This window comes from Xenopus tropicalis, chromosome 5 (genome assembly GCF_000004195.4).
Source record: "Xenopus tropicalis strain Nigerian chromosome 5, UCB_Xtro_10.0, whole genome shotgun sequence".
In the NCBI taxonomy this organism is placed as follows: domain Eukaryota; kingdom Metazoa; phylum Chordata; class Amphibia; order Anura; family Pipidae; genus Xenopus; species Xenopus tropicalis.
The window spans coordinates 128,783,069-128,805,096 of record NC_030681.2 but is presented as its reverse complement, the minus strand read 5'-3'; the positions used below and the strand labels follow the sequence as shown (position 1 = coordinate 128,805,096).

The window sequence follows — 22,028 nt, the reverse complement described above, 5'->3', positions numbered from 1 at the left end:
ACCATAACCCTGGGCCAAACATCCTATGAAAACTTACCTTATTGGCCAGCTTGGCAGCCTGCGTTAGGCTGCATTCAAATCAAAAGGGGAAGGAGGGAGGAGGCAGGTAAACTTCATCCTCTACCCACCCCACCTTGCACGTCATTCTGAGGCTCGAGGTAGGACCAGTGTAGCGTAAAGTGGGGTGCACGTACTGCTTGAATGAGCTCTAAGCAGTGCTGTTGGGCATTTGTGTGCCAGCCATTAAAATGAAAAATTAACCATTCTTACTCTCAGTCACCCAGGTATGTTATCACTAACAATGAATGGCATTACTAACCATGGATAGAGCCTATATCAGCGCATAGGCGGATTCTCAATAAGGCTAGGGGAGGCTTAGCCTCCCCACACCTGCTTTGGCACCTTAAAAAAAACAAAATAAAAACCTCACTCTGTTTCTGCACTGTCCTGGAAATCTTCTCTTGTTCCTTCAAGCTCCGGGTTCTGCTGTAATAAGCGGTGCTCTAATTGGATCTTTCTTCTTGTGAATTCTCCAATCAGAGCACAGCTTTCTTGATAGACAGTAAAATTGACCAATCAAGGCACAGATGCAGACAGGGATCGGGAGATATTACAAACTGAAGGCAGTGCAGAAATGAAGACCGAAAAGGAGAATCTGCAGCTGTAACTTTACCTAAGAACCAACTCTCAACTTTTGCTGCAGTTTTCATCCCACAGGTACTATACTGTATATGTTCTAAAGACTGACCCACTAGCGGAAATTAAATAGTTATTTTTGTCACCTGACATCTATAATATCCCTATCCCCTACCCTAACAGCTGAATGGTAAGTTAACTCTCTCCCCCTGAAAAAGCTCATTGTGCTTTTAAATATTTGTTGTTGTTGTTGTTTTTTGCACTTACTTTGTTTTACTTTTGTCATTGTTTTGTTCATTTATAGTAAGTTACAGTGGAGCCAATGCTGTGTATCAGTGCCAGTGTTATAGTGCCAGGGCCTGAATATCTGCAATCTGTACCCACTGCTTCTCACTGCATATAATGTGCTGGTTTTGTAAATACAGACTGCGTCTCACTGTATATAATGTGCCTGGGATGTGGGTACCCACTGCCTCTCTCTATAAAACTAACTTAAACACATCTAAAGGGGTGGTTCACTTTTAAGTTAATTTTTAGTATGTTACAGAATGGCCTATTCATAGCAACTTTACAATTGGTCTTCCTAATTATTTTTTTTTATAGTTTTTGAATAATTTTCCTTTCTCTTCTGCCTCTTTCCAGCTTTCAAATGTGGGTCACTGACCCTGGCTTCCAAAAAGTATTGCTCTGTGAGGCTACAGTTTTATTTTTCCATGCAGACCCCTTAACTATTCATATTCCCATCTCTGGTTTAAACCACTCCCTGGTTGCTAGGGTAAATAAGACCCTAGCACCCAGAAAGCTGCTGAAATACCAAATGGAGAGCTGCTGAACAAAAAAGTTAAATAACTGAAAAACCCTTAAAAATAAAAGAGGACCAATTGCAAATTGTCTCAGAATATCAATGTCTACATCATATTAAAAGTTAATTTAAAGGTGAACTACCCCTTTAAGCTAACTGATCACAAACACAAATGTATGGAGAACACCTAACAGAAGTGCACGTATGAATGCTTTTACATCCTAAGCACTTTAGGGTTAAAATAAACACTCCCACCCGCACGTTTGCGCAGTATCCCTGGGAGTCAGAGGGAACCGCAAGAGGTAGTTGGGAGGTTAATTTTTTACGCCAGCAGCAAAGTCTAAGTGTCACATTGGCTGTAGGTCAGTCTGTGTATGGCCCATCTTTAGCCTCCCCAAACAAAAAATTCACCCTCCGCCTATGAGCAGGGGGTACCCTTTTTAGTTAAAGAAGCAGTTTATTTGGGTACTGTATACACAATCCTAATCTTCCACCTATCACAGACCAAAGATAGAATAGGAAGAGGTTAACAAAGTTGCCATCTAACTGGCAGGTAACTAAAGCCATTTTACAGTTGCTTGTAACTAGTCAGTTTCTTACTCATTACCACAATTCAAGAAGATGGATCTGAATTAACACAGAAAAGCTGGGAACCCAACGTGAGAGTTGTCTGGATTGCATGTTGAACATGCCGTACTAGCACTTTTATGCATCTCACTGGATAATGGCAGCTCACTTGGAATATCAGGGACACTTGTAATACTGTCAATGGAGTAAATCTGCGGCACACGTTACTGAAAGTAATAATTTATTTCCTCTCTGTTCTTTTTGCAGTTTATCGTGTATGGAAGCTGCTTTTCTGTTATTGCTGGGATCATTCTTGTGAGGAGCATGTACCTCTTGATACCCCTGTACTGCAAGGGACCCGTCAGTCACCTACACAATGCAGTAACAGCCAGAACTAATGATTGTGGGCTAAATGCCCCTGCACCCGCCTGAACCAATACTGCTCATACAGGGCACATACAGTCACTGGGACATCATTCCCTTGTCTAGGTCGGCACTTTATAGCCCTTAATGTACCCTTTAATCTTATGAGATAAGGGAGAACTCTTGTTTCAGGTGGTAGAACAAGTGAGCCGGCTGTGCTACAGGAAGTTTTTCCTTTATAAACCTGCTCAGCTACATTTTAAGTAACTGGTCTGTGCACTGGACTGGTGGCTGAGACACAAAAGCCATAAATAACCTGTAAAATATATAAATGTATTCTTATAAACAGTATTAAAGGTACTGCACATGTTGGTACCAGCTAGATTGAGTGACTATAATATCTCCCAGGAACAGTAACCTTTATTTACTTAAATGAATTCTGCCACGGAACAAAACCCATCAATTAATAGAGCTTCTCCAGCAGAATTCTGCATTGAAATCTGTTTTTCAAACATATATTTAATTTTGAAATTTCACATGGGGCTAGCCATATTCTTCATTTCCCAGGGTGCCACAGCCATGTGACCTGTGCTCTGATAATCTTCAGTCACACTTTACTGCCAAGCTGCAAGTTGGAGTTATATTACTCCCTCCCTTTCCCCCCTAGCAGCCGGTCAGCAGAACAATAGTCAAGTAACAAGATAACAGCTCCCTGACACCTGTATAGCTAAAAATGCTCCCACGACCCACCTAGTGGTAGATATGTGAATAGCACTCAATAGTTAGAAATCCAAGTCCGGCTTGGGACTCCTCCAGTTACATGGGAGTAGCACAAACAATAGGTTATCTAAAAGCAGTTCTTATATATAGCGCTGGCTCCTTCTGAAAGCTCAGACTCACAATGTACTGAGATGGCGCCTACACACCAATATTACAGATAAAAAATACATTTGTTGCTTCAAGAATAACATTTTAAATTGTAGAATTAATTATTTACAATGTACACAGTGTCATTTAGTAATAAAAACAGCACCATAACATTTATGGTAGAATCCCTTTAAGGGGTTCCTTTATATACATGGAATAAATATATCCCTAACTGTGAAATATAATAATATTAGAAATCAGTCTGGAGCTCCATCCCCATATATAGGCACGAGGCCAAGTTCCAGAATACCAAAATGTATTATATTTATTTTGCAAAGGTATGATGATACCAACTTACGTATAATCTGCCATCTGTAGTACGTGTGTCACTATATGAGTACAGCACCTGTTGTTTTTAGACTTATTTACTGCATTAACTGTAGATTCTCTGTATTATGACTGTTTTACATTTGCTTCATTTTGCTTTGTAATAACCCTCCACCCCTCATCCTCTACTGAACTCTTTGAATAAAGGGCCAGAAAATGACACATCAACACTGTGAATGTTTGTGACATTTTGTATATTTATATTGTATGTTAAAAACTGAATTAAAAATTAAAATATTTATATTAACACATTGATCAAATGTTCTGGTGCTTAAAGACATGAAAAAAGAAAGAATTGACTCTATCCTGTGTCCAGACACTTAGGGGGTGATTTATCAACGTTTGAGTTTGATTTTGTTTTTCACGATTCAAGTATTTTTGCACTAAAAAAGTTGAATTTAAATTATGGTTCAAAAACTCGAATGTCTGGTATTTATTAAGTGCAAAAAACCCGAAAACTGAAATGTAAAACTTCGCCATCTAAAAGCTTTCTATAGAAGTTAATGGGAGTTGTCCTAGGAAAAGTCAAGCCATATTTTCAGTTCAGGATATTCAAGTTTCAAGTTTATTGTCATATACAAATAACAATGAAGCATCATTACTGTAATGAAATTTTTTGACCCGTGTTCCTCCCAACTTTACATAGACAAAAAAAAAAAAAAAAAATTAAATATAATAAAAGTGTGCAATAAAGGTACAAGTATTTACAATAATAAAATGCAATGAAATATTTGAAATTGTGCAGTGAGGATTTAAAGTGGCTTTGCTTAAAGTGACACTGCGAAGAGTCCAGTAGTTATGGCAGAATGTCAGCAGTTCAGAAGCCTGATGGCTTGTGGGTAGAAACTGTCTCTGTATCTGCTGGTGCGGGTCTGGATGCTCCTGTACCGCCTGCCTGATGGTAGGAGCGTGAAAAGACTGTGGCTGGGGTGGCTGGGGTCAGAGAGGATCCGCTGCATCTTCCTCCTACAGCGCTGTCTGTACAGGTCCTGCATGGCCGGCAGTTCAGTCCTGGTGATGCGCTCTGCTGATCTCACCACCCTCTGCAGAGCTTTGCGGTCCAAAGCATTACAGCTGCCATACCAGGTGGTGATACAGCCGGACAGAATACTCTCAATGGTGCATCGATAGAAGTTTGTGAGTATTCTGGAGTCCATGCCGAAACTTCGCAGGCGCCGCAGAAAGAAGAGCCGCTGTCTTGCAGCTTTTGTGATCACACCAACATGGTGAGACCAACTCAGATCCTCACTGATATTGATGCCCAGGAATCTGAAGCAGCTGACTCTCTCCACCTCTGCTCTCTCAATGTGAATGGGGGTATGGCCTCCTCCCTGCAGTCTCCTGTAATCCACAATGAGCTCCTTATTTTTGCTGACGTTGAGCAGCAGGTTGTTGTCCCGGCACCATGATGTCAGGGCTCTCACCTCTGCCCTGTAGGCCGACTCATCTCCATTAGAAATGCAGCCGATGATGGTGGTGTCGTCTGCAAATTTGATGATAGTATTGGAGCTGTGTGTTGCTGTACAGTCGTGGGTGAACAGGGTGTACAGCAGGGGGCTGAGCACACATCCCTGGGGGGCACCGGTGCTAAGTGTCAGTGTGGATGAGGTGATGTTGCCGATCCGAACCACCTGAGGTCTGTTTGTCAGGAAGTCCAGGATCCAGCTGCACAGGGAGGAACCGATGTTCAGGTCACGGAGTTTCATGACAAGTCTGGATGGTACGATGGTGTTGAAAGCGGAGCTGTAGTCAATGAACAGCATCCGCATGTATGGGTTTCTCTGGTCCAGGTGGGAGAGGGCAGTGTGAAGTGCAATTGCTATTGCATCATCAGTAGGTCTATTTGACCTGTAGGCAAACTGGAGCGGATCAAGTGAAGCAGGGAGTAAAGATGTGATGTGAGCCTTGACTATACGCTCAAAGCACTTCATGGCAATGGAGGTGAGTGCTACTGGGCGATAGTCATTTAGGCAGCTCACATTCATTTTCTTAGGGACAGGGATGATCGTGGTCCTCTTAAAACATGTTGGGACAGCAGACTGGAGCAGGGAAAGGTTAAAAATGTCTGTGAAGACATCTGCTAGCTCATGGGCGCAGGCTTTGAAAACACGACCTGGGATGTTATCTGGTCCAGGAGCTTTCCGTGTGTTTACTTTTCCGAAGTATTTACACACGTCTGCCTGAGATATCTGATAAGGGCCACCGTCCTCTTCCAACAAAAGCTCCTGAGATAGGTGTTTATCAAAGCGTGCATAGAAGGTGTTCAGCTCATCAGGTAGAGAAGCAGTTACCTCCCCCACTCTGCAGCTCTTTCCTTTGTAGTCTGTGATGGTCTTCAGTCCACTCCACATGTTCCTGATGTTAGAGTTGCTATAGCACAGTGATCCCCAACCAGTGGCTCGTGAGCAACATGTTGCTCACCAACCCCTTGAATGTTGCTCTTGGTGCCCCCAAACCAGTGAGTTATTTTTGAATTCCTGACTTTTTGGTTGAATAAAAACAAGATTTCCTACCAAATAAAGCCCCTGTAAGCTGATAGTGTGCATAGAGGCTGCCTAATAGCCAATCTTAGCCCTTATTTGGCACCTCCATGAACTTTTATGGTGCTTGTGTTGCTCTCCAAGTCTGTTTACATTTGACTGTGGCTCACGAGTAAGAAAGGTTGGGGACCCCTGCTATAGCAGGACTCCACCTTTTCTCTGTACTGTCCCTTAGCTGTTTTTATTGCTTTCCTTAGTGCATACCGGGATGATTTGTACTCACTTGGGTCTCCGGATTTAAAGGCTGCAGTCCGCGCTCTGAGCGCTGCGCGGACCTCTCCGTTAACCCATGGCTTCTGGTTGGGGTAAGTCCGTACATTAACCCACGGTACGACGTCATTGATGCATTTGTGAATAAAGTCCGTTACGTACTCAGCGTAGTTGTTGATGTTGTTGTCAGCGGCAGTCTGAAAGACTTCCCAGTACGTGATGTTGAAGCAGTGACGCAGGGTGCTGTCTGACTGGTTGGTCCAGCGCTGAACCGAACGCATCATAGGTAGCTCGCGTTTCAGCTTCTGCCTATAGGCTGGCAGCAGCAGGACTGAGGAGTGATCTGATTTGCCGAAGGCTGGTCTAGGGCGGAGTGCGTACGGAGTGTAAACATGGTCCAGGATGTTCTCACCACGCGTTGGAAAGTTTACATGCTGGTAAAACTTTGGCAGAACTTTCTTCATGTTGGCTTTATTAAAATCACCAGCCACGATAAAAGCAGCCTCCGGGTGTAATGTTTCCTGCCGGTCGATAGCATCAAACAGTTCATCCAGTGCCCGTGTGGTGTTGGCGTGGGGAGGAATATAAACAGCGGTACAAAATATTGCTGTAAACTCCCTGGGCAGATAAAAAGGTCTGCATCTGATCATAAGATATTCAAGATCAGGAGAGCACCCAGATGAAACTGTCTGTACATCAGTACACCACCGTTTGTTGGTCAGTACACACCGGTCCAGTCCCGGCGGTGAATGGAGAGTCCCTCAGGCACAATGGCAGAGTCAGGGATGGAAGGGACAAGCCATGTCTCTGTAAAAACAAAGACGTTGCAGTTCTTAATGTCCCTATGAAAAGTTATCCTGGCTCTTAGTTCATCCAGCTTGTTTTCCAAAGACTGGATGTTCGCTAGAAGAATGCTGGGAAGTGGGGCGCAGTGTTGTCTGTTCCTCCAGGATCCCGGCTCTTTTCCCCCTTTTCCTCCGGTGTTTCTTCTGCCCAGGTAGCCAAGGTAAGTCACCTCCGTTCACAAAAAAGTCAGTCTGTGAAGGTCCGGATTGTGAATTTTGTCGAATGTCCAGGAGAGTTTGTCTGTCATAGGAGATGAGAGCATTGCAGGTTGCAAAAAAACTAAAAAATAACACGACAAACATAAGAAAAAAGCAAAGTTGAGGAGGACACTGTGCAACGGCTGCCATCCTCACCGGCGCCATCTTTTATATTCGAGTTTTAATTGAGTTTGTTAACTCGAAAACTGGAGGTATTCAATTTTTTTTATTCAAACAAGTTTACCACATTAATAAATAAGTGAGCATTCGCTATCCGAGTTTATTCGATTTAGAAAAACCAACTGAAATTTACAAACTCAAAATTGATAAATAAGAGAGTAATAAGAGTTTCCTTCATATACATAGTATACAAATATATATATTGGAGATGAGCACACCGAGCGACTTCATGCACTGAATTGCCTTTATTGTAAGCTCAGTGTTTCAGTTACAACAACCTTCCTTTAGATACAACTGTATTAGATTTTGTATCTCCCCTTTTCTGATGTCTCTCAGAGATCGGCTTATTGACCAATGGAGGGTTCGTTGGAAACCTTGTGTGATGCACCACTGCCAGCTGTAGGGGAGTTTAGTCCATAACCCTGGGACATGGCCGTGATTGTACTGTGTAGGTCACTGCCTGGGCTCTTGCAGTAGTGGGACATGAGCAGGTATGTGGTCCACAACATGAACATCACTGCCACAACAGAAAAGTAGCTTCCGTACACCAAGAACTGCAAGCAAAAGTGAGAGACATCAGGCTTGGTGCACAGAATAAATCACTGTTTCATTTCTTTAATTAGGCTGTGGCTGCCAAGGGGCCAACCAGACACTTAAGATTTGGCCTGAGACAGACTGTTTCCCCCTAACCCTACATTACTTGTGCAGAGAGCACATAAAAAGAAAACATAATTTCAGCTCTTAAAGTTCCCTGTGGTGTTTTTTTCAGGTAACCTGCAGCACACTGGCACCTTAGGCAAGGTCCTTGCTAATTATGAGCTATAGTAAGTATGCACATATTTCCTGTTATTCCCTTACGGTCACACCTGGTTTTGTACGATAACATTGGCGCCTGTATGGCCACATATAGGCATGCATGAATATTTATCTGCATTTCTTTCTAAACTCATTTATGCAAGCACAAAATCAAATGCAAAACTGAGCTCCTGGAAATTTGCACCATGCAGCAATTCTCCAGTTCTGTCTCCTTTAAACAACAAGGTGCAGAGTACAAGCTGCAAGAAAGCCATGAAATTGCCTCCTGCCTTGAAGAAGTGTCACTAGGCGCCCTAGGCGACCCGGTCAGCCACCTCGCCCCCAATACCCGCCGCGCGTGCACGCAAACACAGGGACACCTTTAGTGGAGGGAGCGCGTGTAGATGCTGGCAGGGAGTGCAGGGAAATGAAGGGTTGGGGTAAGAGATCCCGGACTAGGGGTGGCAACAGAGATACCTACCTAGCGCCCCTTCACTGTTGCACACTAGGCAGGTGTCTCTTCTGCCTACCCCTAGTTCCGGCCCTGAAATACACCTTTACTACTCTGTAACAGAGTCCCTGTTGCTTCCAGCTGAATAAATAAGAGTATAAATCATATACCTGAGTGGTAAGGTCCAATCCAAGCCGGCGGTGATCCACAACCACAGTCAGGAGGGTCTGAATAAACAACGCAACTAATGTGTTGAAGCCAAAAAGTAGAGCGTTCCATGCTCAGATTAACAGCAATGTTGAATCTACAGACAGAACAGCATTGCATTATAGTTCTAATAGTGCATTTTATTTTCTTATCATGGCTGCAATGCCAGTACTCTAGAAATACTTTTATTTTGTATTGAAAGGGACACTCTCATCCAAACAATCTTTCATTTATTCCTGAAAACAGCACGTCATGTTTAATAAATTATAGTAAAGGGATGGTCTGCCTTTAAGTTAACCTTTAGTATATTATAAAATGGCCTTTTTCTAGCAACTTTGCAATTGATTTCACTATTGAAAGCTGGGCCCAGATATGGAAACCACAGCTGTTCCCAAAACACTTCACTACTAGAAACACCATACAAAGTCCTTATTTGTTGGTATATGGTTCCCTCCCGTCTGCATAAAATAAACCCTCAGCTTAGCAAAGACTGTTTTAGTCGATGTGGCGAAACCGGCTCAGTGATGCATATCTGGTGGGATTGCCTGAATGTCCAAAGATTTTGGTCCAGAATATATAATATTATCTATTTAGTAACACAAATAAAGTTGAGGAAAAGACAGTCAAAATGCTTTATTAAATGTTATAATTCCAAATGCCTATAGTTATACAAGATCGTTCATAACTTGTATCTTCTCGGGAGCCAAAATAATGATTGCCAAATTCTGGAAATTCCCATCTCCCACTTTAAAAATAAAATGAACTAGATTATGGTTAATGAAAGGCTAACTAGTATACTTATAGATAAGCATGATATATTCAGGAAGGTATGGGAACCCTGGTATATTTTTTCTTTACCGACTGCAGAAACTTTATCCACATTGGCATCTTAGACTGATCATTGAAATAACAGGCAAGGCACATAAGAGTCATTAACAATTTTTATTTGGGTTATACATAATCTGCTCTCCCACAGATGCTAACCTTTCTAAATTTCATTTATAATATGGGACCTCAAAGGCAACATCATTCTGTAAATTTTAAGAGAACTGGACTTAAAGGAGAATGCAAGTCAAAATGTAAAAAGCATACTGCCCAATATTCCTCCTATTGTTTAGTAAAAACGCCACACTTTTGGCTCACCTAATCACATATTTACTCACTCACACTTACTTCACATTTTCTAGAACAGGCAGCCATCTCTAAAAAGGTATTCTCCCTTCCTTTCCCTCCTTGCTTCATACTGCACATGTGTTTCATTCCCTCCCCCCTCCCCTCTGCCAGATCCGCTTCTGATTGGCTGGTGGGCATGTGTAGCTCAGAACAGCAGACATGATCAAGTTACACACATGCTCAGAGAATAGGAAGGCTGCCGCTGGCACCTACAGGAAGGGGAGAGAGATTTCAGTGATGTCACTGTAGGCTTCACACTGCTGTAGGCTGCCAGCACCATATCTCAGAGAAGCAAGCAGGGATCTGGGAATTTAGATATGCAGTAAGTATTTAAAAAGAATGCCTTTAAACTTACTTTTAATTTATATTAACCTTTCCTTGTCCTTTAACCACAAGAAAGCCATCAAGTTAATTTTGTAGTTTTTTGTTCTGTCTCTTTTTATTCATTCTTAAGGCCCCCATACACGGGCCGACTATAGCTGCCGTGTCGGCCCCAGGGCCAAACGATCGGATTATTTTTTTTTTAAGTCCCTTGCTACCCGATATCGCCCACCCGTAGGTGGGGATATCGGGTGAAGATCCGTTCGCTTGGCGACATCGCCAAACAAGCGGATCTTATAGTGTATGGGGACCTTTAGGCCCCATTATTTACTAAAAGTGGGACCACTTCTCTCCCTTTTTCTTCCTTTTTATGGATAGATACTGTTCAGTACAGGTATGTCTCAGAATGTTATCCAGAATGCTCGGGACCTGGGGTTTTCTGGAATTTGGATCTCCATAACTTAAGTCTGCTAAAAATCATTTAACCATTAAATAAACCCAATAGGAATGTTCTGCCCCCAATAAGGGGTAATTAAATCTTAGTTGGGATCAAGTACAAGGAACTGTTTTATTATTACAGAGAAAAGGGAATCATTTAACCATTAAATAAACCCAATAGGGCTGTTCTGCCCCCAATAAGGGGTAATTATATCTTAGTTGGGATCAAGTACAAGGAACTGTTTTATTATTACAGAGAAAAGGGAATCATTTAACCATTAAATAAACCCAATAGGGCTGTTCTGCCCCCAATAAGGGGAAATTAAATCTTAGTTGGGATCAAGTACAAGGAACTGTTTTATTATTACAGAGAAAAGGGAATCATTTAACCATTAAATAAACCCAATAGGGCTGTTCTGCCCCCAATAAGGGGTAATTATATCTTAGTTGGGATCAAGTACAGGTACTGTTTTATTATTACAGAAAAAAAGGAAATCATTTTAAAAAATTAGAGTTATTTGTTTATAATGGAGTCTATGGGAGATGGCCTTTCTGAAATTCGGAACTTTCTGGATAACAGGTTTCCCGGATAAGGGATCCCATACCTGTTCAAAATTGTTTTCTTTTGACATCCATTTTGGAAACGTTAACATACAAATAAAATAATTGAAAAGAAAAAATCATAATAAAAAAAAAAAAAATTACACGTACACATTAGAATAAAGCGAGCAGAATGACAGTGCTCCCAAACAAAAGAGAAAGTTATGCGCCTAAATGGAGGATATCTTCAGTAATAGAGTTTAAAAAAATGGATAGTTCAGGCAAACTTAATTAGGATTCAGATTCGGTTCGGCCGGGACCGTGGATTCAGCCGAAACTGAATACTTCAAAAAAAGGCTGGATTCGTCCCAAATCCCGAACCGAATGTGGGATTCGGTGCACCCCTAGTTGTATGGGAGTCTTTCCACTAATACTGAGTAATATTTTAGTGCAAGACCTCCGTCACTAGAACGTTTATTATGTTTTAAAGGGGCTGCTGCTAGTTTTTCCCACCCAGCTTTTTAGAATAATGGAACTTGACACCTATGTAAATAAGGCATTAAATGGAAAGGTATTGTGCCTGGTTGAAAAACTGGGATGTCTTGTTTAGAACTGGCCAGGTGGCAACCTTATTAATTACACACAAAACTGCCGGGCGCTGTTCTATGAGCATGCTTTGTGTCTCCTTTAGCTTTAACACATCATAGATGAATCTTTCACTTTTAGCGCTTTTAGTGTAGATGGGGCGGAAGTATTTTCCTGTACATATATACATATATACTCACAGAAAGTGATCAGACTAGGTTGCTATGGCAGGGTGCTGCAAGCAATACACCAGTGGATGGAAATTTCCCACAGTTCTTCTCTGCCTCTATGGATTATTTGCTAATCTAAGACCTTTGGATCCATTTTTTATTGCATATCTTGTTGGACCACATCATAACCTCACAACCGAACAGGTGGGTAAATCATTATTAAGTGGTATTTTAATGCATTTACACTTATTTGTCACTGGTAACTCATTGCAGTACTACCTGTAAAATTTGGATTTTAATGTGTTAATTAAAGTATATGAGGTACCAGATCGAAGCAGATAAGTGGTAATTTACAATGGTGCTGGACACCAAGCGCTAGAGCAATAAGGAGTGCATAATATATACTATATATATATACTGTATATATATTGTCAGGGGTTAGGTAGCTGGGACCAGCTTTCTGTTGGGGGTTAAGCAGTGGGATAAAACCGCCCCAGCCCGGGGTAGCTGCAAGAGAGCCATCTTCTTCCTTTTTCTTCTATCATTGGGATTCCGTGGGCCAGCGCATGTGCAGAAGAGTGAAAAAGCTGTCTTTTTTGTTAAAGTTTGGCTTTTCACTCTATGGCGCAAGCAGCAAGAAGAAGGAAGAGAATTCGGTGTGCACAGTGCAGCAAATGTTTTGACCACGCCCACATTTGTGGCCACGGCCAATTGCCACACCCATAGTAATTGGGTATTACGGAAATGCGGGACATTCATTGAACTATCCGGGACAGCGGGATGCCTTATAAAAACCGGGACTGTCCCACGAAAACCGGGACAGTTGGGGGGTATGCACCAGCCTGGGGTAACATTGGGCATCTCCTAACATTTGGCACCCCCAGTGTTTTTACCTTTCCTTCTCCTTTAATGGGGTTTAACACAGGTCAGTTGTTCTAACTAAATAAGAGAAAAGAAAAAACAAAGTTCCAGCCTGGTGATTATTCCAAGCCTCTCAGTAAGATCATACAGGCAGCTTCCCTTTGTCTTTTCCCCAGACAGGAGCTGTCTATTTGGGCCTAAGCTGCCTTTTACTTATCTACCAGAGATGCCTCAGGTAGACATAAAACATCCGGACTGGACCAGCAGTCCCAAAACGACTCTCTCCTTATAACCTGGGAGATATATAACCTCTGTCCTCGACTTTCCCAGGGATCCTGACAGTTTCCTTACCACAATATATACTGTATATATATATATATATATTCTTCTCTCCACTGGTGTAAATACGGTGGCAGTTAAAAAAACACCAAAGTGCTTTACAGTTGCATGATTTGGGGCCAGAAGCTGCCATATGAGCTCCTATGAGCTCCATATGCTGTGCCTGTCAGTATTGCTGGAACATGGGGCAGATGACAAAGGTTGACATGTTGCCAGCAGGAAAAAATGCCAAGTATATATATATATGTATAACTTTATTTATAAAGCGCCACAAGGGTACACAGCACTGTACAATCTTACAATATACAAAATTACACACAGGAAGAACAAGTGATATAATAAATAAATACAATAAATATATATATATGTGGTATGAGACACAGTAGGAAGGAGGTCCCTGCCCCGTAGAGCTTACATTAGTCTTCTATTTTCAGCTGGGAGAACAAGTTCATTACTCAGCTTACTGTTACAGGCTAAATTCCAATTAAAAGTTGGTGGCGGAACTATTGATGGGGATTAGGGGCCGGGGGCTCACAGGTAACCTGTGATGTTGAGGGTCATCTCCAATTTTATGTGGGGAGGGGGTTAGGCCCCCAATGTTACACTCCTGTCAGCGCACTGATCACCCCGGGCAATACTTATTAGGACAGAAAGAAAAAACAAATCAGTCAAAAATGAGGAATTGTTATCCTAAATTAGCATTGCTCTATTTCAGAGCTTTCTGGATAACTGGTTTTTGTATAATAGATTCAATGGGGCCGATTCACTAAAGTGCATTAAAATGAGCGCTATTTATAGCATGCGTTAAAAATTTTTGCGCTTTTTATTTTTGCGACTTAACACACGATTCACTAAAAGGATACTTGTGTTAATTTAGACGCAATGTTGTTTGCGTTATTTAAGTCGCAATGAGGGTTTTACTCGTGTTATTTTCTGTGCGTGCGTTAATTCCCGCTGCGCGCAATATATTTCGCCACTTGCTATATTAGCGCATGATTTAACGCACGTAACCATTACGTTCGTAAAACTACTTTTCGGAAAATGACCATTTCCCTGCAAACTGGCGGCTGCATCACTCTAGGGCCAACACAGACTTGAATAAATCCCACTGCAAAGTCCATGTTGTGTTGCCAAACGCTCAGGAACCGCAATTTTCTTTAAGTACCGCCTGCCCCAAGTAGGTGTTAATATTCGTACAGACTATATTTAGCGCGTTTAACGCTTCATATGTGTTTGTGAATCATGCGTTAGTACTATTTCTATTCGCTAATTAACGCATATACATGGAGTAATGGGGTGGCTAAGTCAGAAAAAGCTAGTAGGTTTGTAAATATGCTAAATGACAACTTTTTATTTCAGGCGGTTCAAGAACCCACTAGGAATGACTCTATTTTGGACCTGGTGATATCTAATAATACTGAACTTATCTCTAATATTTGTGTGGGTGAGCATTTGGGGAACAGTGATCACAACATGGTCTCCTTTGAGATAATGCTACAGAGACAGCTCTATAAGGGAGTAACTTTTTCATGGGGTTAGACACAGAAGGAAAATGGAACATCTTTAAAACATTGCTTTGTAGGTATACACAACAGTATATCCCCCTTGTAAGCAAGGAGAGGCATCGCAAAGCAAAACCTTTATGGCTGAATAAAAGTGTTAGTGTCGAGGTTGGTAAGAAAAAACGTGCTTTTAAAGCATTTAAGTTAGCTGGGACAGCGGAAACTTTCATCAGGTACAAGGAAGCAAATAAAGCATGCAAAAAAGCTATCAGGCAAGCTAAAATAGAGATGGAAAGGGATATTGCAGCTAGGAGTAAAAAGAATCCAAAATTATTTTTTAATTATGTGAATAGTAAAAAAATGAAGCAAGAAGGGGTGGGAACTTTATTATCACGGGGGGGTAAGTTGGTTGATGAGAACGGGGAAAAAGCTGAAATTTTGAACTCTTATTTTTCATCTGTCTATACATCTGAGGAGCCAGATAATGAAGGCTTCCCTTGTAATATGCCCAGTTCTAGTAATTTAGCTACTGACGTGTGGGTCACTCGGGAGGAAATTCAAAAGAGACTTGAACATGTAAAGGTAAAATTTTCTAATTGGACCAGTGTGGTTAGTGGAGTACCGCAGGGGTCAGTCCTTGGTCCTTTGCTTTTTAACTTGTTTATTAATGACCTGGAGGTGGGCAGAGACGTGCAACTAAACTGGTTAAGGGGATGGAAGATTTAAGCTATACTTAATACTAATATCTACAGTTAGTACTAGTGGTTGTATTTATAGTTTATGTATGTGAGTGTATAGATTGGTAGGTGTGGGTTAGGTGTGCTGGGTTTACTTGGATGGGACACTGGTCTTTTTTCAACCCTATGTAACTATGTAACTATATCGGTAGCACGCTATTTAGCACATGCGATATGCGTCTTAACGCATATTTTAACTTTTAACTTTCTGTCCAGTTTAAAACATTGAGAATACTGGGGAGAAATCCAGCCAGTTGTGTCTAAGTGATGCAATAAGCCCACCCTGGCATCATTGTGCCACCCCCAGCATCCACCCCTGATGCCATCAGCTCCACCCCCCTTTGTTTGGTTTTATCCACCAGCAAAGGTGGCAACCCTAGCCCCCCCCCAGCCAATCACCATGTCATAGCAGCCCTTGTGATGTCATGTCCCGCCCCCTGCACAGATCTATGGGGTACATGAGCAACATCACTGGGTGTGGTGCTTTTTGAAACCACCCCCAGGACCCGCTTCCAATGCGAAAGAGGTAAGTGTGGAGAGAGCAAGGAGGTTGGTATTGGGGCTTTCTATACCATGTACACAAGCATTTAAATTAGAATTTATTGCTAATATTTGAGGTGCCAACGTGCCGTTTTATCAAAGCAAGTTGCTGTCCCAAAATGTTAGCACTAAAGTAGGATACATTTCATTACTTGTGTGTCCTGGTTTACAGTACAGGTATGGGGTCCATTATTCAGAAACCCTTAATCCAGAAAGCTCCAGTTATGGGAAGGCCAACTCCCATAGACTCCATTTTAATTAAATAATTGACATTTTTAAATTTGATTCCTTTTTTCTCTGTAATAATAAAACAGTTCCTTGTACTTGGATCCCAGCTAAGATATAATTAATCCTTATTGGAGCCAAAACAATATTGGGATTATTTAATGTTTAAATTATTTTTTTAGCAGATTTTAGCAGATCCAAATTATGGAAATATCCCTTATCTGGAAAACCCCAGGTCCCAAACATTCTGAATAAATGGTCCCCTACCTGTACATTGTATTGGATATTTGGGTATTGGTAATGCACTGCTGGTGAGCAGCAAGGTATACTTTTGAAGGTGGTGCACAGGTAATGAAGAAAATTGATTTCTCTAACCTCCTTCATATTGCAGGTGACAGCCGTTGTGTTTCCAGTGTGGACTTACAGCTACCTGGCATTGCTGGTTCCTGCATTCCTACTAACAGATTACCTGCGTTACAAGCCAGTCATAATCCTGCAAGGCCTTGCAATTACCATCACATTGCTCTTACTCCTGTTTACCCATGGTGTTCCAGCTATGCAAGCAATGGATTTTGTCTATGCTGTTTGTACTGCCTGTGATCCAGCTTACTATGCCTACATCTACAGTGTGGTTGGCTCAGAACATTACCAGAGGGTGACTGGTTACTGCCGCAGCATAACGTTGGTGGGTTGTACTCTTGGCTCTGTGATTGGACAAATGCTAGTGTCCTTGGCTGGGGTGTCATACTTCAATCTCAATGTAATGTCAGTGACATCAACGTTGGTGGCTCTTTTGTGCTCTTTGTTTCTCCCCATGCCAAGTAGCAGTATGTTTGTTCACAGGAAGATGGCCGGAGACACTACAAATATATTATCCCAAGAGCTAGAATCTCCTCATTCAGAGCAAACACAAAGTGCCACTGGCACAGAAACTGAGAACAAGAGTACGGGCAGTAATAAATGCCTACAGGTACTTTGGCGCCTGGGTAAAGAAATGAAAGAGTGTTACTCCTCTATGAAGATCTTGTACTGGTCCTTGTGGTGGGCCTTTGCCACAGCCGGATTTACCCAAGTAATAAATTATATTCAGCTTCTATGGGAACACGTGGAACCTTCTCAGAAATTTTCTATATACAATGGGGGAGCTGAGGCTATATCCACATTTCTTGGTGAGTGCACTCTCTGTTGATATTATTTAATTTAGGATTTGGGCTATACCATTTTTGTTTACTATAATGCCTTGTTGTTGATTTAACTCAAATGGCTGATTTATTAAATAGGGCATATAATGAAAAATTCCCCTAATTTTGTAGCCAATAATGAATAATATATGTATCTGATTTGACTCTGGGTTAAAAATGGGTTATCGGAACTCCGCATAGATCCTCTCTGGATCCTAACCCTGATTCAGATGAGGGGTGGGTGTGTCCAAATGGTCCCTGCCAGAAGAACAATAGCAGAGGGGTATCCAATTGCAGCTGTGCAAGCAAACAACTAAAGATAGGCCATCGTTCCCTGTTAGGTCCGCATGGTTGCTGATTGGTTCCTATCCTACAGTTCAAGTGCTGAGTACTCCGGCTGCACAGTCTGGAAAACCAGCCGCCAGTAAGTGGAACAGATGGGCGGGAATAGTAGAGTTTTGAAAAAATATTCATTAAAGCAGCACAAACTCTTTCCAGGCCATTCAACCTCTATTTAAAGGGGTATAATGCACTGGCACATTCTTGTTGTTTACACCGTATGTTGCCTTTAAAAGTGCTTGAGCCCCAATGCAATTTAGAGATGAGACAAATTTCCTTTCAGGTGCCATTTTGTCTTTCTCGGTGGCATATGTGAAGGTGAACTGGGATGTGTTTGGAGAACTGGCTCTTACCATTTTCTCTGCCATTGATGCCGGAGCCATCTTCTTCATGGTTTACAGCAGAAATATCTGGATGTGCTATGCTGGATACATCATTTTCAAATCCTGTTACATGCTCCTCATCACCATTGCAACGTAAGTATGACTTTTTTGAGCAAACAAATAAACAAACAAAAAAAGAAAGAAAGAAATAACTAAATAATGCTAAATTAATAGTGTAGCAGCCATTACCCAAAGCTGTGGAACATACTGCATCGCCCAACAGTACCCAGACCTGACACATTACTTGTAAAATAGAGGGCAACAAAGTTGCACCTTAAGTGCAGGGTTAATTTGCAAGGTTGGACTGGAACGACACGGCACAGAGAAAAAGCCCAGTGGGCCCCAGCCCTTGTGGACCCCGTAGCCCCCACTGCCCCAGTCTGCACCCTCAGCCAACTGTGAGCGCCGGCACATCTCCCCTCTATTGCGGCCAAAAGGAACAAATACAGTACGCGTGGGGGAGAGGGAGTTTGATGTTTGTGACTTTGGTGGGGGGCCCCAGGACGACGGTCCCAGTGGGCCCTTGATACTCCAGTCCAATCCTGTTTATTTGTACTAACAGCTCTGTGCTCTGCACCCAATGGCCCAGGATGCAATTGCTCTGTAAATGAGAACTAAGGGGTGTGACGTTGCTGCCTTTATTGTCTTGCACTTCTGGTGCATCTAGGGCTTTAATAAATGTGACCCATTACAGATGCATAAAGGTTGGCCAGAGAAAAACCCTATTCATATCTGGATAGTCTGTCCTACTTACCATCCTAGAGAACTAGAGTCATCAATTATCCTGTCTGCCCTATAAAAAGGGGTAAGCTTAGCCTATAAAAAAAAATCTAAAAAATTATATACTAGTTCTTCTCTCCAGTTAGTTGTTTCTCCATTTTAGGTACCAGCTTGCTTTTAATCTAAGCATGGAACGTTATGCACTGCTGTTTGGCTTCAACACCTTTGTTGCTCTGGCTCTTCAGACCATCCTGACTCTCATTGTGGTGGATCCTCGAGGCCTGGCATTGGACATTGTAACACAGGTATGTAGTGAAATTGTGGAGTCTCTGGGGTTTATTTATAAACCTAGGGGCTAAATTACACCATTGCACTTTCCAACAGAAACCAAGCAAATCTTTGCTTACATTTAATAGCTATTAAACTAATTGCTGACTGGTTACAATTGATCATTTAGAAACAACTTGCCCCCATATGTAATAAAAGGCACTACGTTTGCCCAGGAGCAGTAACCCCTAAAAACCAATAAGATGTTTGCTTTTAAACAGTTGACAAATAAATGCTTCCTGCTGATTGGTTGCTATGGGTTACTGCACACACCAGGGTCCATACATCTGTGACGCATGTGATTTTTATTCTATACACTTGTCCCACATACTGTATATGTGAAAACAGAAAAAACGAGTTTGAATAGAGGCGGGGGGGGGGGGGGGGTGCGACATCTATTGCCTGCCACATACAATGCGGTTTTTGCACCTCTCCCTGGAAGGTTTAATAACACCTCAAAGTGCCAATCATGCTAATACAATCAACACCCTCACCTTCATGAGATCCCTGATCCCACGCTGGTTGGAGCAACATTCCAAGGTATTTATTCCAGGAAGATCTTTGTACAAGTCATTCTGAACTGAGAAAGCCAGTTGGATGACTGATGAAACGGCTTCAAGAAAAAAAACACAGCAAGTCCAGTTGATTTGACTTATTACTACAGATATACCATGACCTGGATGAATGAGAATCTTCACAAACATATCCCACATATCAGTTCACATAATTTGTGTGCATTCCATGGCTACCCCTGGGAACCCAACGTGAGAGTTGTCTGGATTGCATGTTGAACATGCCGTACTAGCACTTTTGTGCATCTCACTGGATAATGGCAGCTCACTTGGAATATCAGGGACACTTGTAATACTGTCAATGGAGTAAATCTGCGGCACACGTTACTGAAAGTAATAATTTATTTCCTCTCTCTTCTTTTTGCAGTTTATCGTGTATGGAAGCTGCTTTTCTGTTATTGCTGGGATCATTCTTATAAGGAGCATGTACCTCTTGATACCCCTGTACTGCAAGGGACCCGTCAGTCACCTACACAAGGCAATAACAGCCAGAACTAATGATTATGGGCTAAACTGATGTCCCTGCATCCACCTGAACCAATACTGCTCATACAGGGCACATACAGTCACTGGGACATCATTCCCTTGTCTAGGTCGGCACTTTATAGCCCTTAATGTACCCTTTAATCTTATGAGATAAGGGAGAACTCTTGTTTCAGGTGGTAGAACAAGTGAGCCGGCCGTGTTACAGGCAGTGTTCCTTTATAAACCTGCTCAGCTACATTTTAAGTAACTGGTCTGTGCACTGGACTGGTGGCTGAGACACAAAAGCCATAAATAACCTGTAAAATATATAAATGTATTCTTATAAACAGTATTAAAGGTGCTGCATGACTCTTTATGCTGCATGACTCTGCATGAACTTTATGTATTGCAAGCGTAAAATATAATACTTGAAGAAATGTTTGATACCACCTAAGGGATTAAATACATTTTGTTTTATTTTTATGTCTGTCCCCCTTTCATTAACCAATTGTAAATGAGTATTGGACTGGGTAGGATAGGGGCGAATGAATGCAGGAAATGTAGTTTCACTAGGGGAGATTAAAATCAAGAGAACATTTGCCTTTGTAAACATAATTATACACATCAGTAGTTCCTGCTGTTTATCCTTTTTGAAGTGTGTTGTAAGTAATTTGGGGGGGGGGGGGACGATCAAAACGAAATTAAAACTAAGTCAGTTACAGGGTTCAGTGTCGGACTGGCCCACAGGGATACCAGGAAAATTCCCGGTGGGCCCAGGTGTCAGTGGGCCCTCCTGCTCCAAGCCATTTGGCCTAATTCATGGTTATAACTTATTTTTCTATGGGAACAAAACAACTAAATATATAAAAGAATAAATTATATTATGTAAAGGTAAAAAAAGAAGGAAAATATAGAGACTGAATAAGAAGTGAATGAAAAATAGTTTGGAGAGTGGGCCCATGGTCTAAGGTTTTCTAATGGGCCCCTGGCTTCCCAGTCCGACACTGACAGGGTTATGCCTTCCTAGTCCAGCTCACTGCAAAGCCCAGTGAGGCCTGACTGTATATTTTACATTCCCCTCATCAAATTCTTACATGTTGGTACCAGCTAGATTGAGTGGGTTGATCCTTGTGCTTGGCACCCCCAGGGACTGTACCTTTTGTTCTCCTTTAAGGGCTCTGGCACACGGGGAGATTAGTCGCCCGTGACAAATCTCCTGTGTCTCGGGCGACTAATCTCCCCGAAAATGTAAATCGCCGGTGGGATGGCATACACGGCGCCGCGATTTCAATGAAATCGCACAAGTTTCCTCTCGAGGCAACTTGCACGATTTCACTGAAATCGCACCGCCACATTTGCCATCCCACCGGCGATTTACATTTTCGTCGGTGGGATGGCAATCTGGGGAGATTAGTCGTCCGCGAACAGGGAGTTTTGTCGCGGGCGACTAATCTCCCCGTGTGCCAGAGCCCTAAAGGCTTATGCTCTGCATGACTATAATATCTCCCAGGAACAGTAACCTTTATTTACTTAAATTAATTCTGCCATGGAAAAAAACCCAT

The 22,028-nt window shown here is 42.0% G+C and overlaps 2 protein-coding genes across 3 annotated transcripts in view; both read left to right on the top strand.

Moving 5' to 3' along the window:
• The window catches only part of LOC100489903 (thiamine transporter 2), a 29,469-nt gene extending 8,520 nt beyond the window's left edge, over positions 1-20,949 (top strand). For both annotated transcript variants that reach the window (XM_018094468.2, XM_018094467.2), the window contains exons 5-6: positions 2,273-2,725; positions 20,825-20,949. In XM_018094468.2, coding sequence (XP_017949957.1) covers positions 2,273-2,437 — 165 coding nt within the window. In that variant the 3' untranslated portion in view covers positions 2,438-2,725; positions 20,825-20,949. The remainder of the gene's footprint in view (positions 1-2,272; positions 2,726-20,824) is intronic.
• slc19a3 (solute carrier family 19 member 3) lies at positions 12,178-20,863 on the top strand. Its single transcript, NM_001006754.1, has 5 exons — positions 12,178-12,479; positions 16,871-17,648; positions 18,283-18,475; positions 19,266-19,407; positions 20,369-20,863. The coding sequence occupies exons 1-5, from the start codon at positions 12,330-12,332 to the stop codon at positions 20,516-20,518; spliced, it is 1,413 nt and encodes a 470-aa protein (NP_001006755.1). The 5' UTR covers positions 12,178-12,329; the 3' UTR covers positions 20,519-20,863.
• Positions 20,950-22,028: the final 1,079 nt, after the last annotated feature.

Excerpts from the sequence above, each read along its gene's own strand:
- slc19a3 (NM_001006754.1), top strand. The coding sequence starts at position 12,330 with ATGGCAGGGTGCTGCAAGCAATACACCAGTGGATGGAAATTTCCCACA. Across the intron at positions 12,480-16,870 it reads ATAACCTCACAACCGAACAG|GTGACAGCCGTTGTGTTTCC; the intron begins GTGGGTAAATCA and ends TTCATATTGCAG. Across the intron at positions 19,408-20,368 it reads CATTGGACATTGTAACACAG|TTTATCGTGTATGGAAGCTG; the intron begins GTATGTAGTGAA and ends TTCTTTTTGCAG.